Source organism: Narcine bancroftii, chromosome 2 (assembly GCF_036971445.1).
Source record: "Narcine bancroftii isolate sNarBan1 chromosome 2, sNarBan1.hap1, whole genome shotgun sequence".
Classification (NCBI taxonomy): Eukaryota; Metazoa; Chordata; class Chondrichthyes; order Torpediniformes; family Narcinidae; genus Narcine; species Narcine bancroftii.
The window spans coordinates 165,368,998-165,391,943 of record NC_091470.1 but is presented as its reverse complement, the minus strand read 5'-3'; the positions used below and the strand labels follow the sequence as shown (position 1 = coordinate 165,391,943).

At 39.6% G+C, this 22,946-nt stretch overlaps 1 protein-coding gene across 7 annotated transcripts in view; it reads left to right on the top strand.

The window, feature by feature from the left end:
* The window catches only part of mtor (mechanistic target of rapamycin kinase), a 275,568-nt gene that overhangs the window by 145,281 nt on the left and 107,341 nt on the right, over positions 1-22,946 (top strand). For all 7 annotated transcript variants that reach the window (XM_069919038.1, XM_069919040.1, XM_069919037.1 and 4 more), the window contains exon 29: positions 20,972-21,047. In XM_069919038.1, the coding sequence (XP_069775139.1) occupies positions 20,972-21,047 (76 nt within the window). The remainder of the gene's footprint in view (positions 1-20,971; positions 21,048-22,946) is intronic.

Sequence of the window (22,946 nt, the reverse complement as noted above, 5' to 3'; positions counted from 1 at the left end):
TTGAGTTGACTGCAATAGCAGTGTATTTTGTGGTTTTGGGTAGATTTATGATGGCTGCTGCAGTTAGTTAGAGGGGAAAGAAATAATCAAATAGGTCAGTTTTAAATTTGTTCATTCCTCAGTTGGATTCAGTTGATCGCCAGCTGTTACAGGTCTCATAATGTGCAGTCTTCTTTGCTGCAACAGTGATCAATCTCAACAAGTATTATTCATCAATTCATATTGCGTTTCCACTTCAGTTACTCTTTTTGGGGATCAATGAGTGTAGCACAGTAATGGTGCCCTCAGCCCACCACTTCCATTTGATGCTTTCCCCCATCGATGCGCAATGTTTTTCTTCTTTTTCCACTCGTGTAGATTTCGAGTGATGGAAACCCAAGCCATTCGGATTGTTTGTGCATATACCAGCAGCGTGAAGAAACCAAGGTCCTTGAACTCAGACTAAACTACATCAAGCTAAAAATAAATTTTCCGTTGGTTTCCGGGGAACTTAAAGCATTCAGCTTCACACAACATAGTGCTTTAAAAATAATGTTTGGTTAGCAAAAGGATCACTCTTAGATTTTTACTAAATGATAAGTAATTCTCCAAAAAAGTTGAGAGTAAAATATTCAGGGGATATATTGATTAATCTTCCTGAATCCTGCATTCAGTTGATAAATAATTGTTTTGAAGATTTTCCCCTCTTGATAGTTCAGTCACTGGATGTACGTACCCTTAGCTCTGGAGTGCAATTAATATAGATTTGTTCCAATGATTTATAGGTTTAAGTATAAGACATGTTGTGCAAGTCATTAACTTTGTCTGAAGCTCTTTTCAGTATTCTGTGTAGTTTCTCCAACAATATTATCCAACATTGGCCTGTGTAACAAAAGTATTCTCTGTTGACATACTTTACATTGTTCAGGTCTTGAATAGTTTCCATCCAAAGTTTTGGTATCACTGGTTTAGCTATTCCAAATCTATTATGGTCCTTCCATCCTAATTTGCAGTTAGCTCAACGCTGTTACAGCACCACTAATCGCGACCGCAGTTTGAATCCTGCGCAGTCTGTAAGGAGCCTGTACGTTCTCCCTGTGTCTGCGTGGGGTTTCCCCCGGGGGCTCCAGTTTCCCCCCACCCTTCGTAATGTACCAGGGGTTCTACGTCAATTGGTTGTAATTGGGCACCATGGGTTCGTGAGCCAAAAGGGCCTGTTACCATGCTGTATGTCTAAATTTAAATTTGAAAAATTAAAATTTAAAATTTATACCTTCTGTGAACAACAGAACCTTGCATTTCCCCTAAAGTAAAATACTTTGAAGTAAAAATAGAAAATATTGGAAACAAGTCAGCAGGTCAGGCAGCATCTGTGGAAAGTGAAACAGAGTTAACCTTCCAGGTCTGATGTCCTTCATCACAACTGGGAGTGAGAGAAAGCAGGTTTGTTTTTTCTTGCAGAGAAGATGGGGAGGGATAGTTGGATCAAAGGGAATATCTCTCATAGGTTGGCTTAATGTGGCAGTTAAGTAGCCATACACTTCTTATCCTTGTTCAATCTAGTGCCTGATGTTTAATAGATTGCACAGATGTTTGATGTTGTCACACATAACTTGACAGCAATTTGAGACTAACTGAGCTAAGGAATTTGGAACAGAAGAGCTTTGTTTGGTGTCGGGCAATTGGATTATGTCATTGTGCATTGGCAAATGTCTCACTATAACAAGTTGTGTATTGATAAAATGCACTTTAATGAATGTGGAACAGTCAGAGCGGATAAGAAGCAGAAAATAAACAGCGATCAGAAATGTGTTATCTCCAAGCTTCATGCCCATCCGACCCAGAATTGCTTATTTAGGACCCATGTTTTAAGAGTTAAACCCCTTACAGTGGTGAATCATTAAATCAAATTCTCCATGTGAATGTATTCCCTGCCTTTTGCCCATAACTGTTCGGACTCTGACCATTTTAATCTTTCATGATATACTCCGATCTGGGTCCATGGGTAAACTTTTACAGTGTCAACACCTGTGTAAGCCAACTGGTGGTTGGGTTTAAAACCAGTCCCATAAAACCAGGACATGCAGTATATGCACTTGCTGGTAGTCACTGAAAACTGTGGTACGGAATCCAAAAGGTTAACCTAATGGTTCTACTTTGGGTACTTTTAGAACATTTTTCATATCCTTATCTGTCTCTCCGTGTTGGGCCATGGGGACATTTCTTTTTTATTCCAAATCATCAGCGGTAGCTTTGCTTCCCGTTGCTTCAGACTCTCCAAGGTCTGTCCTTTTTTTCTACATACTGACTTTCTGTCTTTGGCTTGGCTTCGCGGACGAAGATTTATGGAGGGGGTAAAAGTCCACGTCAGCTGCAGGCTCGTTTGTGGCTGACAAGTCTGATGCGGGACAGGCAGACATGGTTGCAGCGGCTGCAGGGGAAAATTGGTTGGTTGGGGTTGGGTGTTGGGTTTTTCCTCCTTTGCCTTTTGTCAGTGAGGTGGGCTCTGCGGTCTTCTTCAAAGGAGGTTGCTGCCCGCCAAACTGTGAGGCGCCAAGATGCACGGTTTGAGGCGATATCAGCCCACTGGCGGTGGTCAATGTGGCAGGCACCAAGAGATTTCTTTAGGCAGTCCTTGTACCTTTTCTTTGGTGCACCTCTGTCACGGTGGCCAGTGGAGAGCTCGCCATATAACACGATCTTGGGAAGGCGATGGTCCTCCATTCTGGAGACGTGACCCATCCAGTGCAGCTGGATCTTCAGCAGCGTGGACTCGATGCTGTCGACCTCTGCCATCTCGAGTACTTCGATGTTAGGGATGAAAGCGCTCCAATGGATGTTGAGGATGGAGCGGAGACAACGCTGGTGGAAGCATTCTAGGAGCCGTAGGTGATGCCGGTAGAGGACCCATGATTCGGAGCCGAGCAGGTGTGTGGGTATAACAACGGTTCTGTATACGCTTATCTTTGTGAGGTTTTTCAGTTGGTTGTTTTTCCAGACTCTTTTGTGTAGTCTTCCAAAGGCACTATTTGCCTTGGCGAATCTGTTGTCTATCTCATTGTCGATCCTTGCATCTGATGAAATGGTGCAGCCGAGATAGATAAACTGGTTGACCGTTTTGAGTTTTGTGTGCCCGATGGAGATGTGGGGGGGCTGGTAGTAATGGTGGGGAGCTGGCTGATGGAGGACCTCAGTTTTCTTCAGGCTGACTTCCAGGCCAAACATTTTGGCAGTTTCCGCAAAGCAGGACGTCAAGCGCTGAAGAGCTGGCTCTGAATGGGCAACTAAAGTGGCATCGTCTGCAAAGAGTAGTTCACGGACAAGTTTCTCTTGTGTCTTGGTGTGAGCTTGCAGGCGCCTCAGATTGAAGAGACGCTGTTTACATCTGGTACCGCACGGATGACTTTCTGTAAAATAATCCTAAATAACAATTTTGTTTCATACTGTAAAGAATGCCTATTTACACTTTTTTTGTATCTGCCAATTTTTTTCTGTTTATCTGATACGTCCAAGTTTGTCACGGGCTGAAACCTTCAATCCAGCTAGTCGACGAAAACCTAGTCGAGCAGTAAAAGCACGGTACAACGCGGCAGAGAGAGCTCAGTTCTAACAGAGCAAAGGCAATCTAATTTTAATTGTGTGAGGTTCGTTGCAGAATCTGCCCTTGAATCGGGTGTTGCCTGATCCCACACTCGTGAATCACCTTCCTTGCGGAAGGAGGGTGAAGAGACTGTGACTGGCCAGCGATGAGTTTATTGATATGTTGGGAGCTTTTACGAGGCAGCAGGAAGAGCAAATGGGTGGATATATGTGATGGTTTGAGCTGTGTTCATAACTCTCTGCAGTTTGCTGTGTTGGGCAGAGAAGTTCGCAAACAGCACAGTGGTGTCTCCTGACAGGTGATTGGGTGTATTTAAGGCAGAGATGGATAGGTTCTTTTGTTTTGAAATTTTCTCCATACATATAGTAGACAAAGATTAATAGAGAGTAATACAAACTGCAAGAAGAAAACAAATAGAAACTACAGGTGGATAGGTTTAGGGCATCAACGGTAATGGGGACAAGGCTGGGGCAGTGGGGCTCAGTGGGAGAATCATTAAATGACAGGGCAGACTCGATGGGCTGAGTAGCTTATTTTTGGTCCTCTGTCTTGAGTTGTTGAGGGACGCAGTTGACGTGCTGAAGTTCCTCAGGCTGGTGCCCTTTATTTGCCATCGCGCTGGCATGGTTGCTCCAGGACTGATTGTTGGAGATGTTTATCCTGAGGAACTTGAAGCTTCCGACTATCTCCACCTCAGCCCTGCTGTTGTGGACAGAAGTGAGCTCCACATTCATTGACCAGTTGCTGCTAGGCACTTTATTGATTTCCATTCATTCTACAGTATGGAATCCCCCCCCCCCCAAAGCGTGTCCATAATCTCAGTGCTTGCTGCCTTCATTGTAAGATTCTCACTTTTGTTTTCGAATCTGCCCGTGACCTTGCCTTATTCTGTCTTTAATCTCTTCCAGACTTGCATCTTTCTGATATTTAAGCTGTATCATTATAATTTTTTTTACATTTAAAATGAAAAAACTGGAACTCAGGAGGTGATGGTTTGTGCCTTTCTACTCCGCCACATCAGTAATCACATATTTTGGTCTGGTTCCCAACCATCAGCCCATTAATAGTTGTGCTGCCCGTTACTGGTGGCCAGATTAAAACTGAGCTAACCTTCTGACTTTATTTAGTCTCTGTCACGAAGGCCATCGACGTTCCACATTCCTATATCATCCACCTCGTCTCAAAATTCCCATCCAAAGTTTTTGTATCTCTGGTTTAGCTATTCCAAATCTATTATGGTCCTTCCATCCTAATTTGCAGTTAGCTCGACGCTGTTACAGCACCACTAATCGCGACCGCAGTTTGAATCCTGCGCAGTCTGTAAGGAGCCTGTACGTTCTCCCTGTGTCTGCGTGGGGTTTCCCCCAGGGGCTCCAGTTTCCCCCCACCCTTCGTAATGTACCAGGGGTTCTACATCAATTGGTTGTAATTGGGCACCATGGGTTCGTGGCCAAAAGGGCCTGTTACTGTGCAGTATGTCTAAATTTAAATTTGAAAAATTAAAATTTATACCTTCTGTGAACAACAGAACCTTTAAAATAAAGTCCTCCTAACCTTGCATTTCCCCCAAAGTAAAATACTTTGAAGTAAAATAGAAAATATTGGAAACAAGTCAGCAGGTCAGGCAGCATCTGTGGAAAGTGAAACAGAGTTAACCTTCCAGGTCTGATGTCCTTCATCACAACTGGGAGTGAGAGAAAGCAGGTTTGTTTTTTCTTGCAGAGAAGATGGGGAGGGATAGTTGGATCAAAGGGAATATCTCTCATAGGTTGGCTTAATGTGGCAGTTCAGTAGCCATACACTTCTTATCCTTGTTCAGTTTGGTAATAACCATCTCTCTCCACCCAGTTTGTTTCTTACTTCATGTCGGCCCACAGCAGCCGGTCGTGACTGCAGCCAGCCAGGCTCTCCTTCCCAACAATCTGCCTCTTCACCCCAAACTCTCTCGCCTCTACCCTCACTCTCCCCTTGTCTCAGATTATTTACAGAACTCAGCCCTTCGATCAAACTTTTGGAACGCTTCGCAAATATTCCTTCATGACTGTGCAAGTCCAGCTTAACGCTGCTGCACCTTGTTCTGTTCTTTGAATGCAAGTACTATTGAGTGGTTAGATGGAGGGAAGAAATTTTCTTCTCTTTTATCTGATTGCCTTTCATTATCAGCAAATTCTGGGCCAACGTGGTTAGCGTAGTAGTTTGCATGATGCTATTAAAGTGCCAGAGACCCAGGTTCGAATCTGTCGTTAAATGTAAGGAATTTGTATGTATTCCTTGTGCCTGCATGGGCTTCCTCCCACATTCCAAAGCCTTGCCGGGTTAGTAGGTTAATTGGTCACGTGGGTGTAATTGGGCATCGTGGGCCAGAAGGGCCTGTTACCATGCTGTGACTTTAAATTTTAATAAATTGTTAAAATTATTAAGATAATTACTGTATTTTCTGTCCAGGTTGAGGTTTAGCCATCACTGCTAATTGTGGTGTTGTTAACTGTTCCTAAGGTAATGAGTCGTGAAATGTTGTGACTTGCATGTTCAGTAACTCTTCTCCACAAATCGTCCTCAGCTTTCCCTCTTTAAACAAGAGGGTCATTATTCATATAATTATTTGAATTTGCAAATATTTCCAAATGGCAAGGTGCTCTTTTGAAATGAACTCGTGGCTGTGAATTTTGGGATCCTGCTGTTATTTTGGTAACAGCTGCAGTTGTATTTGGTTATTATCTGCAAAGAACATTTTGGATGGAGTGGGCAGAATAGTATCCGTCTCACTGATGCTTTATTAACGTCAGGCTGCTAAATATCTGCAGTCTCCGATTCAAATTCCTTTGTAGTGACTAATGGCAGAGCAAAGCATTTAATTTTCAGTGGTTGATTGAGTTATATTTGGTTTTGTTCTGAAAATGCTAATTTGAACCCTTTCAGAACAAAGGTGACTTAATTCGCAGTGTATCTGTAAGGTCCTGACTTTCTCACCACAGTATTTCCACTGTCGATTATTTTTTTCTAATTTCATTCTTAATATAAAGGTCTGAAATTTGTTTCCATAACATGCTGAATGGTAAATAATTACAGGTCTACGGTGCCGCTGGCTGTGAAAGATTGAAGGTGATTGTATTGCTTTCTTATGTTTTGGATGTGGAAAAAAGCAGTGATAGTGGGTTTAGCAAACCGCATAAAGAAGAAATTTGAAAGTTCAAATTATTTCCAGAGTAGATTTTGGCAGAATGTTTTCCCATATGGAAGTTGTAAAATTATGCAGCAGAATTATGAAATCTCGAAACTGCAGGAATGCAGTAGCCGCACCATTTACTTTTGTGTTTGTATTCCCTTGTTTACTAGATTCTAAATTTTTAAATGTATATATTAGATTCAACTTTATTGTAATTGTGTCGGGTAAAATACAAAGCCAATGAAATACAATTAGTATCCAACCAGAAGTTTAAAAAAATAGTGCTATATACAAATAACTACGTGCAAATAAAAAAAGCGCATTCTGCAAGCAAACAATTATAAAAGTACTGACAGTGCAATGTGAGTGCAATACCACTCAGCGCCGGGATTTAAGGTTCAGTAGGGTCACATCCTTGGGGGAATAAAGGTCTTCTTAACCCTGCCACTTCCAGAGCGAAGGCTGTTCTAGATAGGCAATATGGTAACCGGTCCCTCCAGCCCCCAAGCCCATGCTGCCCAAATCTCCCAACAATTCCCATAGGTTTTGAATGGTGGGAGGAAACTAGAGCACCCAGAGGGAACCCACGCAGACACAAGAATGTGTAAAATCCTTAACCGGATTCGAACCCGGGTCGCTGACATTGTAATAGTGTTGCACTAACTGCTACATTATATTTTACTCATTTAAGACTATTGAATTATCTTGAGTACAGTTTGTAGGAATGACAGAAACAAAAGTTGTTTTGGTTATTTTTAATGTTCCCCAGTAACTCTCTAACTTTTATCCAATTTAGACTTTAAAAAAAAAATATTTTAAATCTATACAATCATCATTTTATTCCACAACGGCTTCTACTTCATTTCTGTCCAAACCTTCCAAATTGCAGTGTTGAATTTAGGCCATGTGTCACTCGTTAGTAGTGATGGGGTGCTCGTTTTGATTTAAAATATAACATTTTAAAGTATCCTGCTCATAAAAATAAATTGATCCAATCTGGTGAATGGAAGCAGTTTCATTCCAAGGCTGAACTGCATCCACTAAACTAGTTGACCAATCTATTTATTTGTGCGGTATTTCTTCAGCTTATTATCACCTGTATCTGTGGCAGAACTAATATCATTGCAAGTGGGTACCTCAGGCATCTTTCAGTTTTGGAGAGTAGATTCAATTTAATTAAAATAAAACTCTCATATTGCACAAAATTGCTGTTTGTCTGCTGTAAGGCAGACAGATTCGCCATCGGCAGAAATTGCCTGAAGCGCCTCTTACAGTCAGAAAAAAAGAATTCCACCCAGTGTCCCCGAGGGTCGGTGGATTTGCCCCAGTGCACCCACAGGCTCCACAGCCACACACAAGGGTCCAGTCCAAATCATCGGCAACTCACGCTCCAGATCCAAACCTCCAATGTGAATAGGAATCCTTCAACCCCCTCAGCACTCTCTAGCATCCTGGTTCCAATACCTGGTACCCCCCCCTTCAGTAGTATAGTAGCGAGGTGAAACTGCTTTCCATGGATTTCAAATGAGCTGCTGTCTTGGGTTCATTGAATTGCAAAGCACTTAAAAAAAAGCAGAGGTGACAAGACCAAAGTTACAGCTCATTTGGATGGAATCTTAAAAAAGAATGTTCACTGCTTGGGTTCAATGCTTTCTGGCATCAGAGCCGAGTTAGGTCACAGTATGTGTAATAACTAATTGTAAACAATCGTGGCAACAATGCCTTAATATTTCTGGCTTAGGTAAAATTTATGAGATCGTGAACTGTAATTTTTTTTTTAAAGACCATAAGACTTGGAAGTAGAGTTAGGACATTTAGCAACATCAAGTCTACTCTGGAATTCAAACATGGCTAATTTATTTTTCCTTTCAAGATTTTTGTAATTTAATAAAACAGAAAATGTGATATTGTATGAAATTTCTTACTGTAAGGCAGACAAAGATTCGCTGTCGGCAGAAATTGCCCACTGCCCCTTGCAGCCAGAGAAAGAGAAGTAAAAGAGAGTTCCCCAGAGTCATTTTATGTCCATGGCTTGATCTCCAGCGCTCCCGCAGCCACACAGCCTTCAGCCCAAGTCGTTGGAAACCCAAGCTCCAGGTGCACACCTCTGACATGACCGCCAGCTCTCCAGTATCCTCAGCACCCTCTCGCATCTCGGTTCCGGTACCCGGTACCCCTTCAGACATTTTCAAGCCACTCTTCAGCAGTTCACAGCCTTATCTAAGTCCCTTGATCACAGTACCTGCGTGGGTTCCTTGCCTCTGGTCACCAACAGCCTGTCTGTTAGCCGCAAAGCCCCTCAGTGGTCCACTGCCATGAATATCATCCAGTTCATCATCCCCCTCTACTGCTCCTTCTCATACATAGTGTGTTCTCCCCACTTTGTGTTGCTCCGCTTCCCTTCGTGGCTGCTGCCAATCACAGGCATTGCCAACTTGGGCCCTGACCCCAAGCGGACGCAAAGTTTTAAAGTCAACTCCTTCAGCTCTTGTAACCAGCCGTTTATAGCCTGTACAGAGTCGATGGGAGTCCGACTGGGTGGATGGATCCAGCGGGAACCTTTGATATCTTTACTAATCGAGAACCTATCAATGTCCACTTTAAGATCTACCCAACGACTTGGCCTCCACAGCTGTCTGTTGGCAATGAATTTGACAGATTCGCCACCCTCTGGCTGAAGGAGCTTCTCCTCATTGTTCTAAAGGGACATCCTTTTATTCTGAGGCTGTGCTCTCTGGTTCTATACTCTCCCACTACTAGTAACATCTTCTCCACACCCACTCTACCCAAATTTTGGTTAGCTTTGATGAGATCCCTCCTCATTCTTAAACTCCAGTGGGTTCGGGCCCAGAGCCATGAGACACTCCTTGTATATTAACCCTCTCATCCCTGGGATCATTCTTTTAAACCTCCTCGGGACACTTCCCCATTGCCAGCACATCCTTTCTTGTAAATGGGCCCAAAACTGTTCACAATTCTCCAAATGTGGTCCGACCAACACCAGTATTTCATCTCAAAATGAATGCTAACATTGCATTTGCCTTCCTTTTGACTGACTCAACCGGCAAGTTAGCCTTCAGGGAGTCTTGCTCTACGACTCCGAAGTCCCTTGCTGAATTCGCTCTCCATTTGTAAAATAATCAGCTTCTTTATCCCTTCTACAAAAGTGGGTGACTGCTGTATTCCATCTCCCACTAATTTACACATATCCAAGTCCCTTTGCAAATTCCCTCCTTCCTGCCTGTTCATCTGTCTTTGCATAATCCACACACATGGATTCAGATTTCAGATTGTCAGATACATGATATCACATACAACCCTGAGACTCTTTTCCTGTAGGTGAGGCAGAATTGCCACTTATTGATAGTGTAAAAAAAACTATACTCAACTGTAAACAAATAAAGAAGTGTAAACAGACTGCACTGAAGAAATGGGAGGGGGATAAAAAAGCAAAGTGCAAAAGTGAAAGACCTGAGATGAGTCCCAGATTGAGTTTATTGTTGACGGTAGCAGCGGGAACAGAGCATGAGCTGGGTGATGTGCAGTGTTGCTTGCGGCAGCATTCCCTGTAGATGTTCTCAATGGTGGGGAAGGTTTTGCCTGATATGTCCTAGGCTGTGTCCACTGCCTTTTGCAAGGCTTTTCTCTCAGGAGTATTGGTGTCCTCGTACCACACCAGTCTGCATACTTTCCATCACACACCTGTGGAAATTTGCCAGGGTTTCTGATGTCATACCAAACCTCCTGAGGAAGTAGAGGTTCTGATGTGCAGAAATTTAATTGCTGAATCTATCGAGCAAGGCTTATTTATGTTCGGACATTGTTTCAGAGTGGTTATTTTATAAACATTTTGGGTTATTAGAATTGTATTTATTTGGCATTTGCTAATATTAAACTCAATCAAATTTATAAATAAAGAATTTATATATATTTTGAAACATTGAAATTTATGAATGACGCAGAGCTGAGGAGCTACCTTTGATTTTGATAGAAATTAGTCTTCAGTAATATAAATGACCATTATTTCCTTTTTATGGTTATACAATTGGTATTGGCTTTATCAACCTTTTCCTTAAAAGGTTAAAAATCTTAAATAAAAATCTAATTTGTCCTGCCTGAGTTTTAAAAAAAAAACAGATATCATGTATTTGATTCATCGGTGAAATTTGAAGATACATGGTGACCTTTTATGTCTTATTTCTTTTGATGTAAATGTTTTTAATGTACTCTTCCAGATGAGATATAGTCTTGCCTTTATTTTTTTTAATAGAGTAGGTTAGGTGGGGTTTTGATGTCTTTTTTTTTGTCTTAATCCAGTGCAGAGGAGAGGAAACCCAGTTTATACTGTTTGAGGTTTTATCTTGATAAACAGTAGAACTCCAGTTATCCAAAATGGTCGGGACCGGGCCCATTTCGGATAATTTTTTTTCGGATACAGGTCATTTTTTTTTAAAAAGCAGCCTAGTAGCAACAGCAAATAACTTGTAACTGTGTTTTTACAACAAGGTAAGGCTTTTTAAGCATTAAAATAATGTTTAATTCTCACCGTCGATCACCAACACTTCTCCACTGAGGCCCTGCTCAGGCCGGGAGCCTGAGGGTCTTACTCCTGCCCAGGAGCTTGAGGTCTGCTGCTGCCAGCGCTAGGGGCCCAAGGTCTGCTGCGCTGCTTCCAAAGTCCCGGTCAATAATTTCGGATAAACGAGGATTTTGGAGAGTAATATCAGATAATAAGAGTTCTCCTGTATTTACAAATGTGATATTGTATTTTCCGTTTTGTTCCTTTTTCTTTGTACTGTATTTATTATAAAAACCTTAAAAAAAAAAAGCTTGAAAAAGAAAAACCTAATTTTTCTCAAAAATCAATGGAGTTTAATTTGGGAAGTAATATGGACAATATAGTAAGTCGTAAGTGTCCTGCAAATTTAAGTGTGGAACTCTGTTGTGCACTGATTCCAGACCACAGCTAGTCTATAGTTGATAAAACCACAGGAGCAAACAGACATCTGGTTTCTTCCTTGGATAAAACAGTGAGGGACAAGAGTTGGTTTGTTCTTGCAGAAGTCCTGACAAAATTTGAGGTTTTCAATCTCATAAACTTTATTTTTGTTTTAACAATTAGCTTGCATTTAAAAATAATTAAAGTGCCAATGTCAGTGTCCATTGTAAGTTCAGAACTTGTGCTTAAGGCGCTCTTTCAAACTGTTTAATAGTCATGGAGAAGGACGTTTGATTCGACTTCCACTCATTACAGATTTTCTCCAATGTTTTAGCAGGATTATATGAAATTATTAACTGCATTTTACTTATCAATCCACAATTCTCCCATTGGAGAAACATGCAAACTAGCAACCGTGTTCATTCTTTAGCAAATTCAAAACCTCTTGTCTGTTGTTGCCCATAGAAATGGCAATGTCTGCAGACAGATGCAACCTATGCCATGTATCTTTTCTTGTCACATATTGCCAACTTGTACACCAACAAATGATGAGAGAGTTTCAGAGCAGTAAGATGTTTGCAGCTAAAGAGTTAGAGACTGGTTTTGGATATGCATGTGAATCACCCACTGTGGATGAGTAGCTGTAACCTGATTCGAAGTTTCTCCCTTCCTGCTGCACCCAAGTTCCTATGCCACTCCCCAGTCCTCCCTTCTGGAATTGGCTCGTTATGAGGAGTTAAAGGGTTCCATCTGTTCCTCTTATCTTGTTTCTTCAGTCATGCACAGAAACTTGATTGAACAAGGAGAAGCTGGAAGGACTCTGGGTTAGAAAGTTTCCGTGGAGAGAGGTAAACAGTTACCCTTCCAGTGTGAATACAGAAACGTACTAGAGAAACTCTGCAGGCCATCCCACATCCATAGGGTAACCAATGTTTTGGGCATTGGACCTTCATCGTTGGCCTCTTCCCCCCCCCTCCCAACTCAGTGTAGTACAAAGCACAACACATCATTGGAAATCCCAAGGCCATAGCTGGTCATAACAGAAGTGATGCAAATTGATTTTAATTGCATCTTATCACTTTATTCAATCTGAAGGCAACAGGTTCTCCCAGATGTTGCGATAAGGTCTTTGGAACCAGCACTGTTGGAACTTTACTTTTCCACAGAGATGTAACTTTTGTATTTCCTCATGATTTTTCCAATTAATAAGATAGATTTAGTTTCTTGTATAGAGTTGCTTGGACCATTTGTTGGGAAAAATCTTGGTGGAACAGCTAATTTTTCAATTTCCAAGGCACCCTTGAGGAATTATGTCAAATGTATGTTATTTCTTGAGCCACATTATACTCTGTATAAAGTTTAATATTGGTATTTCTATTTAATTGTGTTACTCAATATATCTAAGGAATTTCAGTCCTTTTTTTAAATAATAAAAGTTCCAAGTCCTTCACTGCTTTTCAGTTTTGTAGATATATGTAGTATTTAATTGTAATAAGATTGATAAGTTCAATTTTTACTGTAGAATCCATTATCCTCTGGATTTAATCATTTAAAACCAGTTGAGCACAGATCATACCATTTAATAGTTCACATAAGGAAAAAAAAAATGTAATTCTGTCCTAGCAGGTTGACTTGCTTAGAGAGATTTTGTTTTATCTGTGCAAATGCATAAAGAAGACATTTCTAACTTCCAATCTGTCCATATAAGTGATAGGATTGGAGTAAATAAGTTTGTCATTGGTTCTCTGGTGTCTGAAGCTTCCTTCTTTCAGATTCTCAACATGATGACTTCTTTGTAAAAAATGGGGACTTTGACCTGTTGCTCACTTCATTCATTCAAATCTTACAAAAAGTTTTGAATGATACTGTTAATAATCTAATTTTTTGTGGACATGGTACTGTAATCTAGTAACTAAGGTGTTTAAAACTATTTGCTGGATAAAGTGAGTGCAATGGAGTAGAGATCCTAGGATTATTAAGTGCTTTCACGTTTGATACCTCTGCTAGCCCGTCATATTAATAACATTTTAAAACTGTTGAGTTTTAAAAGGGAAAGAAGGCTCAAAATAATCCCCCAAAAACTGATTCAGTGCATGTCCAAGTCAACGATATATGGAATAACCTCATGTTATGGCCATTGTTTTGCCAAAGGCTACAATCACCTCTGCTTGGTTAATCCCAATGAAAGGATGCTGTATGACTTTTTCAAGGGCTAACGATTCCAAAAGATGCCGGTTTCAAGCATTCTGAGAATGGTTGGGACTTTGTATTGCAGCTGAACCATACCACAATGTCCCTTATGGAAAAGTGCAATTTTTTTTGCAATCACAGAAATATTCAGCATCTTCATATCAATTTCTTATACAATAGTTTCAAACAAGTCTTTAAATTCTTATTCTTCATTGGGGATGTTTGTCAGGTTAAACAGTAGAGTGAAAAATCATGAGGCTTTAAAAATGTCAGCATTTAAATTGTGGTCCTGATACTTGAAGCAAGGTCTATCTGAAAAGATTGTGTTTGTTTAGAGTTGTGATTGATTTATTTTTACATTTTGCAGCATTATTTCTCAGTTTGCTGGATCTCAATCAGTGTTCCAAATATTTGCGTTATTTTCCAAAACACATTAAAAGGTCCTGTTTGTTACTGAAACTTAAAGCCCCTTTTCCGCTGGGAACCTTGTCCCAGGAATTGACAGCCAATTTACTATTTAAGGGTCCAGTGGAAAAAGGGAATGATCAGCACTCTACAGTCAAATGACATAAAATCAAGCCAGGGATGACAGCCTTGACATATTTGGGAGATTTCTTGAAAAGCAGCTTGTTCGTCTTCTGTAAATGCTTCACTGATCTTGTGTAAATAACAATGGTGGTTGATTGGAACATTCACAGAAGTTGGTGAGCAAATGTTCTGTTGTAGCATTCAGCGATGCATTTTCATATCTTTGTCCATCTGGGGGGGACTCCGAGATGACAGAAGTGCCCGTCGGTAAAGCTGCAGGTGAAACCTCCATTCACTGCATTAACTCAAGAACACTATAATGCTGAAGGTTGATAAGTGGTTTGCTCAAGCGGTTCGTATCATCTCCATGCATAAGAAGAAACCTCAAGCCCTTTGGAGTTGTTGTCAAATGATGTTCTTTTATTTCTGGGTTCAGCGATACTGGCAATTATTGTCTGCCCGCCCTTGGTTAACCTTCAAACCCTTATCCAGCAAATAGTTTTAAACACCTTAGTTAACCTTCAAAAAATGATTATGCTGCCATATTGATGAAAGTCACAAAGATTCTTGGGCCGTCTTTTCTGCTCTTTTTCTAATACACACTGGGATAAATTCTTATTATCATTGAAAATAAAGGGGACAACCATTATCTTATCAATTATTTTAAATGAATGGTGAATTCCATGTGCTTAGTGGGGTTAAATTTTCACAAGCATTCATAATGGTCAGCAAAAATTTGAAATGTAGAAACTGAAAATATAATAACTGAGTTTTACGACAACTGATTGCTGAAGGGATGAGAAATTGGTCTTTAAATGTCCAATAGCTTTGATCGCTTTGTTAAATACATTGGTTCTGTAAGTTTCTTTAATTTCCCACCCCCATTTGTACATGCAAAAATGAAATATAGCAACAAAAAAATGTATAGCTTCAATTGACTTGGCAATAAAATGGTGGGAAGTTAGTATATGGGCTCCCTTTACTCAAAGCTCAAGCCACAGGCTGTGCTGCCGAGGCCCAACATTACATAATCAGAGGAAGGTCTGATCAGGAATTGCCCCTTGAATGATCCACTAGCCCTGGTGACAAACAAAATGTGGCAGCAGTATTGAAATGAAACCAAGAATACTTTTGTCTCCTTGGGTTCTCCTGATAGGTTTACCAAAAAAAAGAGGAAAAGTGTAATTGTCATACACTTATTTTTCCCATCGGTATTTCTGTGTGGAAATAATGGAGGTAGTGTATCTTAGTTGTTTTAACATTTGGACTGGAGAATGCTGTTTCGTCAGGTTGCACTTGGCGACAATAAGTCTTTTTTTTTAAACTTTATTTAAGATTTTATAACATGAATAACATATAGGATTACATTAAAAAAAATTAAGAATAAAATAATAAAATTACAATACAGTATCAGTAATCTAAATAAACTATACCCTCCCCAATAATTATTACACATTAATAACCCAACTCAAATTAGTCCAACCCCCCCTTTCCCCCAAAAAATAGTGAAGAATTAATAAAGTTAATAATATATGTAAGAAAAAAACCCACTTACAAAAAAAACAAAAACATAACCGATTAAAATACTAACAAAAAGAAAAGTAATTAATACTAAGATATCAGACTTAAAAAACATATTTAAATCAAACTTAAATGCATATATTTAACAAATGGAGTTAAGATGAAACATATATTTAACTCAAACTTAATATAAAAAATTAGTAAAGTTAGTAACATTATCTATCAAAAATTCTTAAACAATAATCAATTCTTAAAAAAAATTGCAGCATGAAAAAAAAGATGAAAAAAAAACTTTCTCTATAGAGATAAACCTTCAACTAACTTCACATCGATCATCATATTAGTCACATAAACCACCATCTTAAAACAAAATTCAAACCTCATTAAGCATTGTACAATTCAATTTTAGTACTCTTCCACCATTTTTCCCTTTTACCCTTGAATAGTTATCCAATAAAAGCTCCAATACCACATTTAAATATCCCCAATCATTAAGTTAAAATTCAGATATCCAAATAATAAAAACACATCTACAACGAAATCTATATCTTCAACAAATGGAGCATAAACCACAAACAAAATTCAAGCCTCATTAAGAATTGTACAATTCAAATTATAACTTTCACCATTATTCCCTTTGTTCTATAACTAAAATAGCAAAATAATATACACCAGAATTACCACTCCTTTCACCTTAAAGTTAAAGAAAAAATATAAAAAAAAACTTATCCATCCCATTCACATTTAAATTTCAGATATTCTTTATCTACTGAATAAACTTTACAAAAAAAACCACATCAATTTTTAGTTTTTTAAACAATCAAATACTTTCTTATGTTTTTTTTATATTTAAACAAAAAAAAACCCCTTCACTCTTTAATCTAATAATACAAAAAAAAAGAAAAAAAAACAGGTAGGAGGTTAAAAATACCCCCTCCCGTCTAAACCGCGCAATGCGGTAACTCCCAAAAAAAAATGGGTGTGAGATAACTCACACGTAGCAGATGACTTTCAGGAAATAGTGCCTATCCAGTTCTCTCCCCCAACTCTCACTTCATCTTAAACTAACATCATCATTATTTAATATCCCTTTTTTAAAAAAAAACATTAGAAAAAAAAAGGACAACTCTTCTTTTAATCAGCTCCAACTGCTGAGTCACCATTACAACCATTCCTTCTTGGATAACGGCTCTTTTCTTCCATCTCTTGTCTCCTTAGAGATCGCGACGGACTATGTCTCTGTTGAAACTGAGTAATTGGCAGCTCTTGAGCAAATGCTATAGCTTCCTTTGGAGAATCAAAGAACTTTGGTTGGTAACCATCTTGAAAAACCTTCAAAACAGCTGGTTATCTAAAGGTTGCCTTGTAACCTTTCTTCCACAACAACTCTTTAGCAGGATTGAATTACCGTCGTTGGAACATAACTTCTTGACTCAAATCCGCATAGAAGAAAGCTCGATTATTTTGAATCATCAAGGGTGATTTTCTCTGTTGTGCATTTCTAATAGCCACTCGTAAAATTATTTCTCTGTCGTAATAATTCAAGCAACGAACCAAAACAGGTCTTGGACTTTGACCTGAAATAGGTCTTCTACGCAAGGCTCTGTGAGCACGTTCCAGTATTATACCTTCCGGGAAATGTTCTTGACCCAGCACCTGCGGAATCCATTCAGTAAAAATTTTTCTTGGGTCTGGTCCCTCCATACCTTCCGGCAAACCAAAAATCTTTATATTGTTCCGTCTGGATTGGTTTTCCAAATAATCAATCTTTTTCACCAAATTTTTATTTTGAGTTTGTAAGTCTTCGACCATTTTGGTCACGTTAAAAACTTGATCCCGTATTTCGTCTATATCGTCTTCACACGAATTAAATTTATCTCTCACTTCAAGCTTAAAAGCTCCAAACTCAGCCATCTGTTGAGAATGTATTTTCACCAGAGTATTAAACCTAGTACCAAGTTCAGTCATAATCTTGGATAATCCCTGCATTGTATAAGATAATTTAGATTCAAGATTCACAAAAATCTTTTCAATTGGAAGGGATTTTGGCTCAACAGATTCCTGCTTCTTCTGCATAACGAAAGGATCTTCTATTCCTTCCTTCATTCTGGTTGCCTTCCTTATAGTATGACTGCGTGTGGAAACCCCAGCCACAGCCTCGCCAGCAATAACTGGAGGACGCTGGCCGGGGTTTTCCCCAGTCCATAATGTATTAAGTTCTCCCAGTACATCAAGTTGTATAGGTTCTTTTATCTCAAGAGATGCAGTTTGCAGCGCCACCTCTACAGTTGACAAATGCCTTTGAGTAACTCTTTGTTCTAAAGGCTGTTTGGTGCCCTCTTTAGGAGGCTCTACCGATGTAACATCCGAACACTGTACCTCTCTCCTGGGATCCATTTCACGCTGAGTCCCGGTGTCTTTCCTGTAGGTAGGCTCCAAAACTTGAACTTTTGGAAAATGTAGTTTTTTGATGATCTGTTGTCATTTTTTTTTTCTCTTTTCCACCAATTGTACCATCATAAGTTAAATTAACAGCACTGAAATTATCTAAACTTTTAAAGAATTTTAACGGGCATTTCTAGACAAAACAGTAATATAGAGTCAGGAGAGGACTGGAAGGCACGTCTGATCCTTACGCCATCTTGCCACGCCCCCCGCGACAATAAGTCTTTGACTTGAAATTCGATAGACCGCTTGAACCTGCAGAATATAGCTGAAAAATTGTTTGGCCTTGATCGAAGTTTTGAACTGCCTTTGAAACTCATGGCTCAACAATTGACACCTGTTCATTCTTTTAGATATGACGGAACTGTTAAAAATTGTGAGCTAGCATTACTTAAGGAAGCAGATTAAAATTGACAAGCAAATGTTTTATTGTGGTTTTTTTTTTAAGTGATGCGCTGTCAGATCTTTTTTTCCATCTGGAGGGACTTGGAGATTAACTTGTCAGGAATGGAAGACCTCCGCAATGTGTTACTTTTCAGGATTTCTCCGAGCGCGGTAGCTTTGTTCGATACATTTAAAAACTGAAGAGATGCACTGTCGGTAAATAAGTTTGTTATTCGAGCAGCTGTACAAAGAAATTTAGGTTCCATAGATAATAAACGAGAACCTTTCAATCACTTTGCAAAGAAATGGAAAAATACTGGCTTTGGAAAATCATAAAACCCATTCAGGCTGGTGAGAAAGATGATGAATTGTTCAATTTTTTTTTGTCTGCAGCAACTGCTTCCATGTATTTAGCCTTGTGGTATAAACAATATATCTTGAGACGTTTGTCCAAAGTATTGGACCAATCAAAATCAGTAGCCTTGAGATATCTTAAATACACCACTTGTGGGGTCAGTGTGCATCAATAATATTGGGTACACAGGGTAGGGTATGGAGTCCCAGTTGAGTTGGTACTTGTTCGGCTGTAACTGATGAGGATTATTTGAGATATATTCAGCATTAAATTGCAGTAAATATTAATGTATTCAGAAACAACCCCCCTAAGTTTTCAAAGTTTAGATTATTTGAGTGAAAGCCAATCTGTTTATACCATTGTTTCACTGTTTTAGCTTTCTTGTGTTTGCATTAATGCTCATGACGTAATTTGTGTAATGCCCGATGAGTTCAGGAACATCTTGGACTTGAGGGCTACTCAACAATGAACCCATCGGTTTTATTATGAGGTAGAAATTTGATGGTAATAAAGGGCAAGTGGAGGGGGGAAATCAGTCCTGCTGTTCGTAGGTAAGTATTATGTTGTTCCGTCTTTTGCATTATTTTTATTCTTGTAGTTTGCATTGCGCTCTAATAGGTGGCTCCCAAGGCCAAATATCTCAGAGCATGTGTAGCTTTTTCCTAAGATCTTGGTAAGAAGAATGAACATCAAAACTTGGTGATTGCAAAAAGATACTGAAATACCTGTTCCTCCATGGCACCTTATCACATAACACAAGAAACCCTATTTTCATGTAGAAGCTATTCTGTCAATTTATAAAATGATGTACAAATGAATAGGATAGCAATGAAGACGTGTTTGTTTCCATTGTATACTTGTATCCTTCAGATGCTCTGTATGAATGTAAATTTGCCTGATTAATCAATCATTTTTTTGTCATTAACTTTTTATTTGCTTGGCCATGTTCTGGTAATTTTGCACTATTCAGGTTGTACATTGAGTCCAGCTATTGGGAATAACATTTTACCTGATTTTACATGTTTGAAATTTGTATAATTTCTAGCTTTACTCAGTCATTGTTATGGATTATACTGAGCAAATCGCACTGTAGTCATTCAAAGTCCACCTTATTCTTTGCATTTAATCTTTTCAGTTGTGTTGCAAGTACTTAGTGGTTTTAAAGTGTCTGCCAATATCGGGAATACGTAACTAAAAACAGCCAAGACATCTTTTTGTCCCAATGGCACAACTACATCCTTTTCGATTGCATCAGCCAAGGTGGACATTGGAGTTTTTAAATCTTTGGGGACTTTTAAATTGTGACAGAATGGTATTTCAAATACTAAAGCATTCTGTCGATTCCCTCAAGAAGATATCTTCATAAATTTAACGGAGTCACTATTGTGAAGCACAATGCCATGTGGTTTCTAAACTTGGCAGATTACACAGTCTTGAAATGATTATATTTGTATTCACAACTATAACCAAATGTTAATGAGATCCACATACCTCCTAGGCCTCGATGGATCATGGTTCATAAATCTGAACGAGTAAAGATAATGTTGGTACTTCTTGTACATTATGCAGTGTTCTTTCTGAATTTCTTTGTCTAACTCGTATTTAAAATTGCATTTGTTTTTTTACCTTTTTTCCCTCTCATCTCTTGAATTTCCATCTCTGAAGAGAGAATGAGAGATGACTTGGGCATTCATGTTTCTGATATCCCGGCTTCCAACCTTGCTCATTAATAATAGTAATTGCACTTCAAAGTTGATTATTTAGATGTGGAGGACTTTGGGACGTGCTGAAGGTATTTTAATGCAATGTACTTTCGCTGATGCTTTATTGGAATTGTACTAAACTATCTCATTTCATTAACAGCATAAATAACAAACTGCAACAACCGGAGGCAGCTGCTGGGGTCTTGGAATATGCAATGAAACACTATGGAGAATTGGTAAGTATTCTCAGTACCTTGCTGTGAAAAGTATATTGGGTTTTTTTTTAAATCTGTTTATTTTTTAAAAAAAAGTTTTGTTCTGAGCTAATCCCAGTCTTCACTTGCCAAGTCCCCAGCATGGACGAATTGAGATCAGGGTCTCAGAATTTGATGAGCTGTGCGGTTCATTGCTTCCAAGTCGGAGATTGCACCACCTTCAGGGAGATGGTGACAAACGACATGGATATCTTGCTGTCTGGCCTGAGAAATGTGCACCTCAGTGCCTGAAGCATTGTATTCACCAATGTGTAATGACACATTTTGCAACTTTTCAGACTTCCAGAGTAGGGAAAATATGACTCAAATTTTTGGCACAACTTGAATGAAAATGCTACTATTCAGTTGTCAGCAGAAGTTCTCCGCTCTTGTTGCCAAAGTCCTTCATCTACTGGCTTCTTTCTTCGATCTGTATGTCAACGTCAAGCAGTCCTAGCTTATTTTTCACTTGTTTATAATGAAATTATTTTTTAATTTGAGTGCTTTCACCAGCAGTCTAGACTGCAGAAGGTCATGACGGAGTTTCCTCAAACTTGATAACCTTCCTTAAAGGGTGCAGGTACATCAGTGCTGTCACAGCAGGTACAATTCATTGCTTATTTGGTAATGAAAATGAACTGAAGATGAAAGGTCAATGTCACTTAATATTACATTCAAAATGTAATGTACTTGACATACTTTTGTCTGCCTTAAGGCAAACAAAGAGCCACCATGTACATTGCCTGGTCCCCCTAACAGTAGGAGAAAGAGAAGCAAAAAAAGAGTCCCTTCAGAAACACGAGGTCTGGATTTGCTTCCAGCGCTCCTGCAGCCGCCCAGACTCCAGTTCAAACCATTGGAAGCCCGAGTTCCAAGAAGCCTTCAGCGCCCAAGGGCCTGTCGGGAGCCATTCTTGCCCTTCGCATCCTCTCGAATGCTAATTTCCATGAGCCTGTCTCCAGCAGCCCGTGTGAGACCCTTGACCACAAGTTGCCAAAACCCACAGCCTGTTTGGGTCTTTCACCCGCTGGGCCTCGCTGGTCCGCTGCCATAGTCACTTTTTTGTAGGGTCATTGCGTATGCTTCCCCTTTTCAATGGGGAGGGGGTATGGTGTTCTCCTCGTTTCTTGTTTTCTTGCAGCAATTTGCCCCTTGTGATATGCTGCTCAGCACAGGTGCTGCCATCTTAGGAACAGACTTCCATGGTTGAAGGATTTATATTGAAAAAAAACACCATCGTCTCCTTAACAGGACATTTAAAGCCGATATGAGCCATTAGATTCAGGCCTGGGCAGTAGGACCCTGTGAAGCAGTGCTGAGTCTCTGCTCTCTTGGATACTTTGCTAAGAGGAAGCAAGCGTATTATCCAACTAGAGAGATACTGCAAATGAGTGCAGAATGTAGGTGTCTCAAGAAGGATTGGAGCTTAAAAATAAGGAGGTTTTATTACTGTTGTACAAGGTGTTTCTGAGGTCATATCTGCAATATTGTGTAGGGTTTTGGCCCAGAGGCGGTGTGAAGGAGATGCACCAGGCCAATTCCTAGGATGAGAGAATTGACCTCTCATGAGTTTGTGTTTGTATTCCCTGATGCTTAGAAGAATGAGCTATTACCTTGTTCGAACACTCAATATCCGAAAGGGACATGACAGGGTAGTAAATGTTTTCACTGATGATAGTGTTGAGAGTGAAGGGTCTAAACTACCAAGTAAGGGGCTGCTCATTTAAAAATGAGGAGGGTAAAAATGTCTCATCTTTGAGAAGGGTGAATTTTTTTTTAAGAAATACAGCACGGTAACAGGCCATTTCGGCCCACGAGTCCGTGCCGCCCTGTTTACACCCATTAATCTGCACGCCCAGTATGTTTTGAACGGTGGGAGGA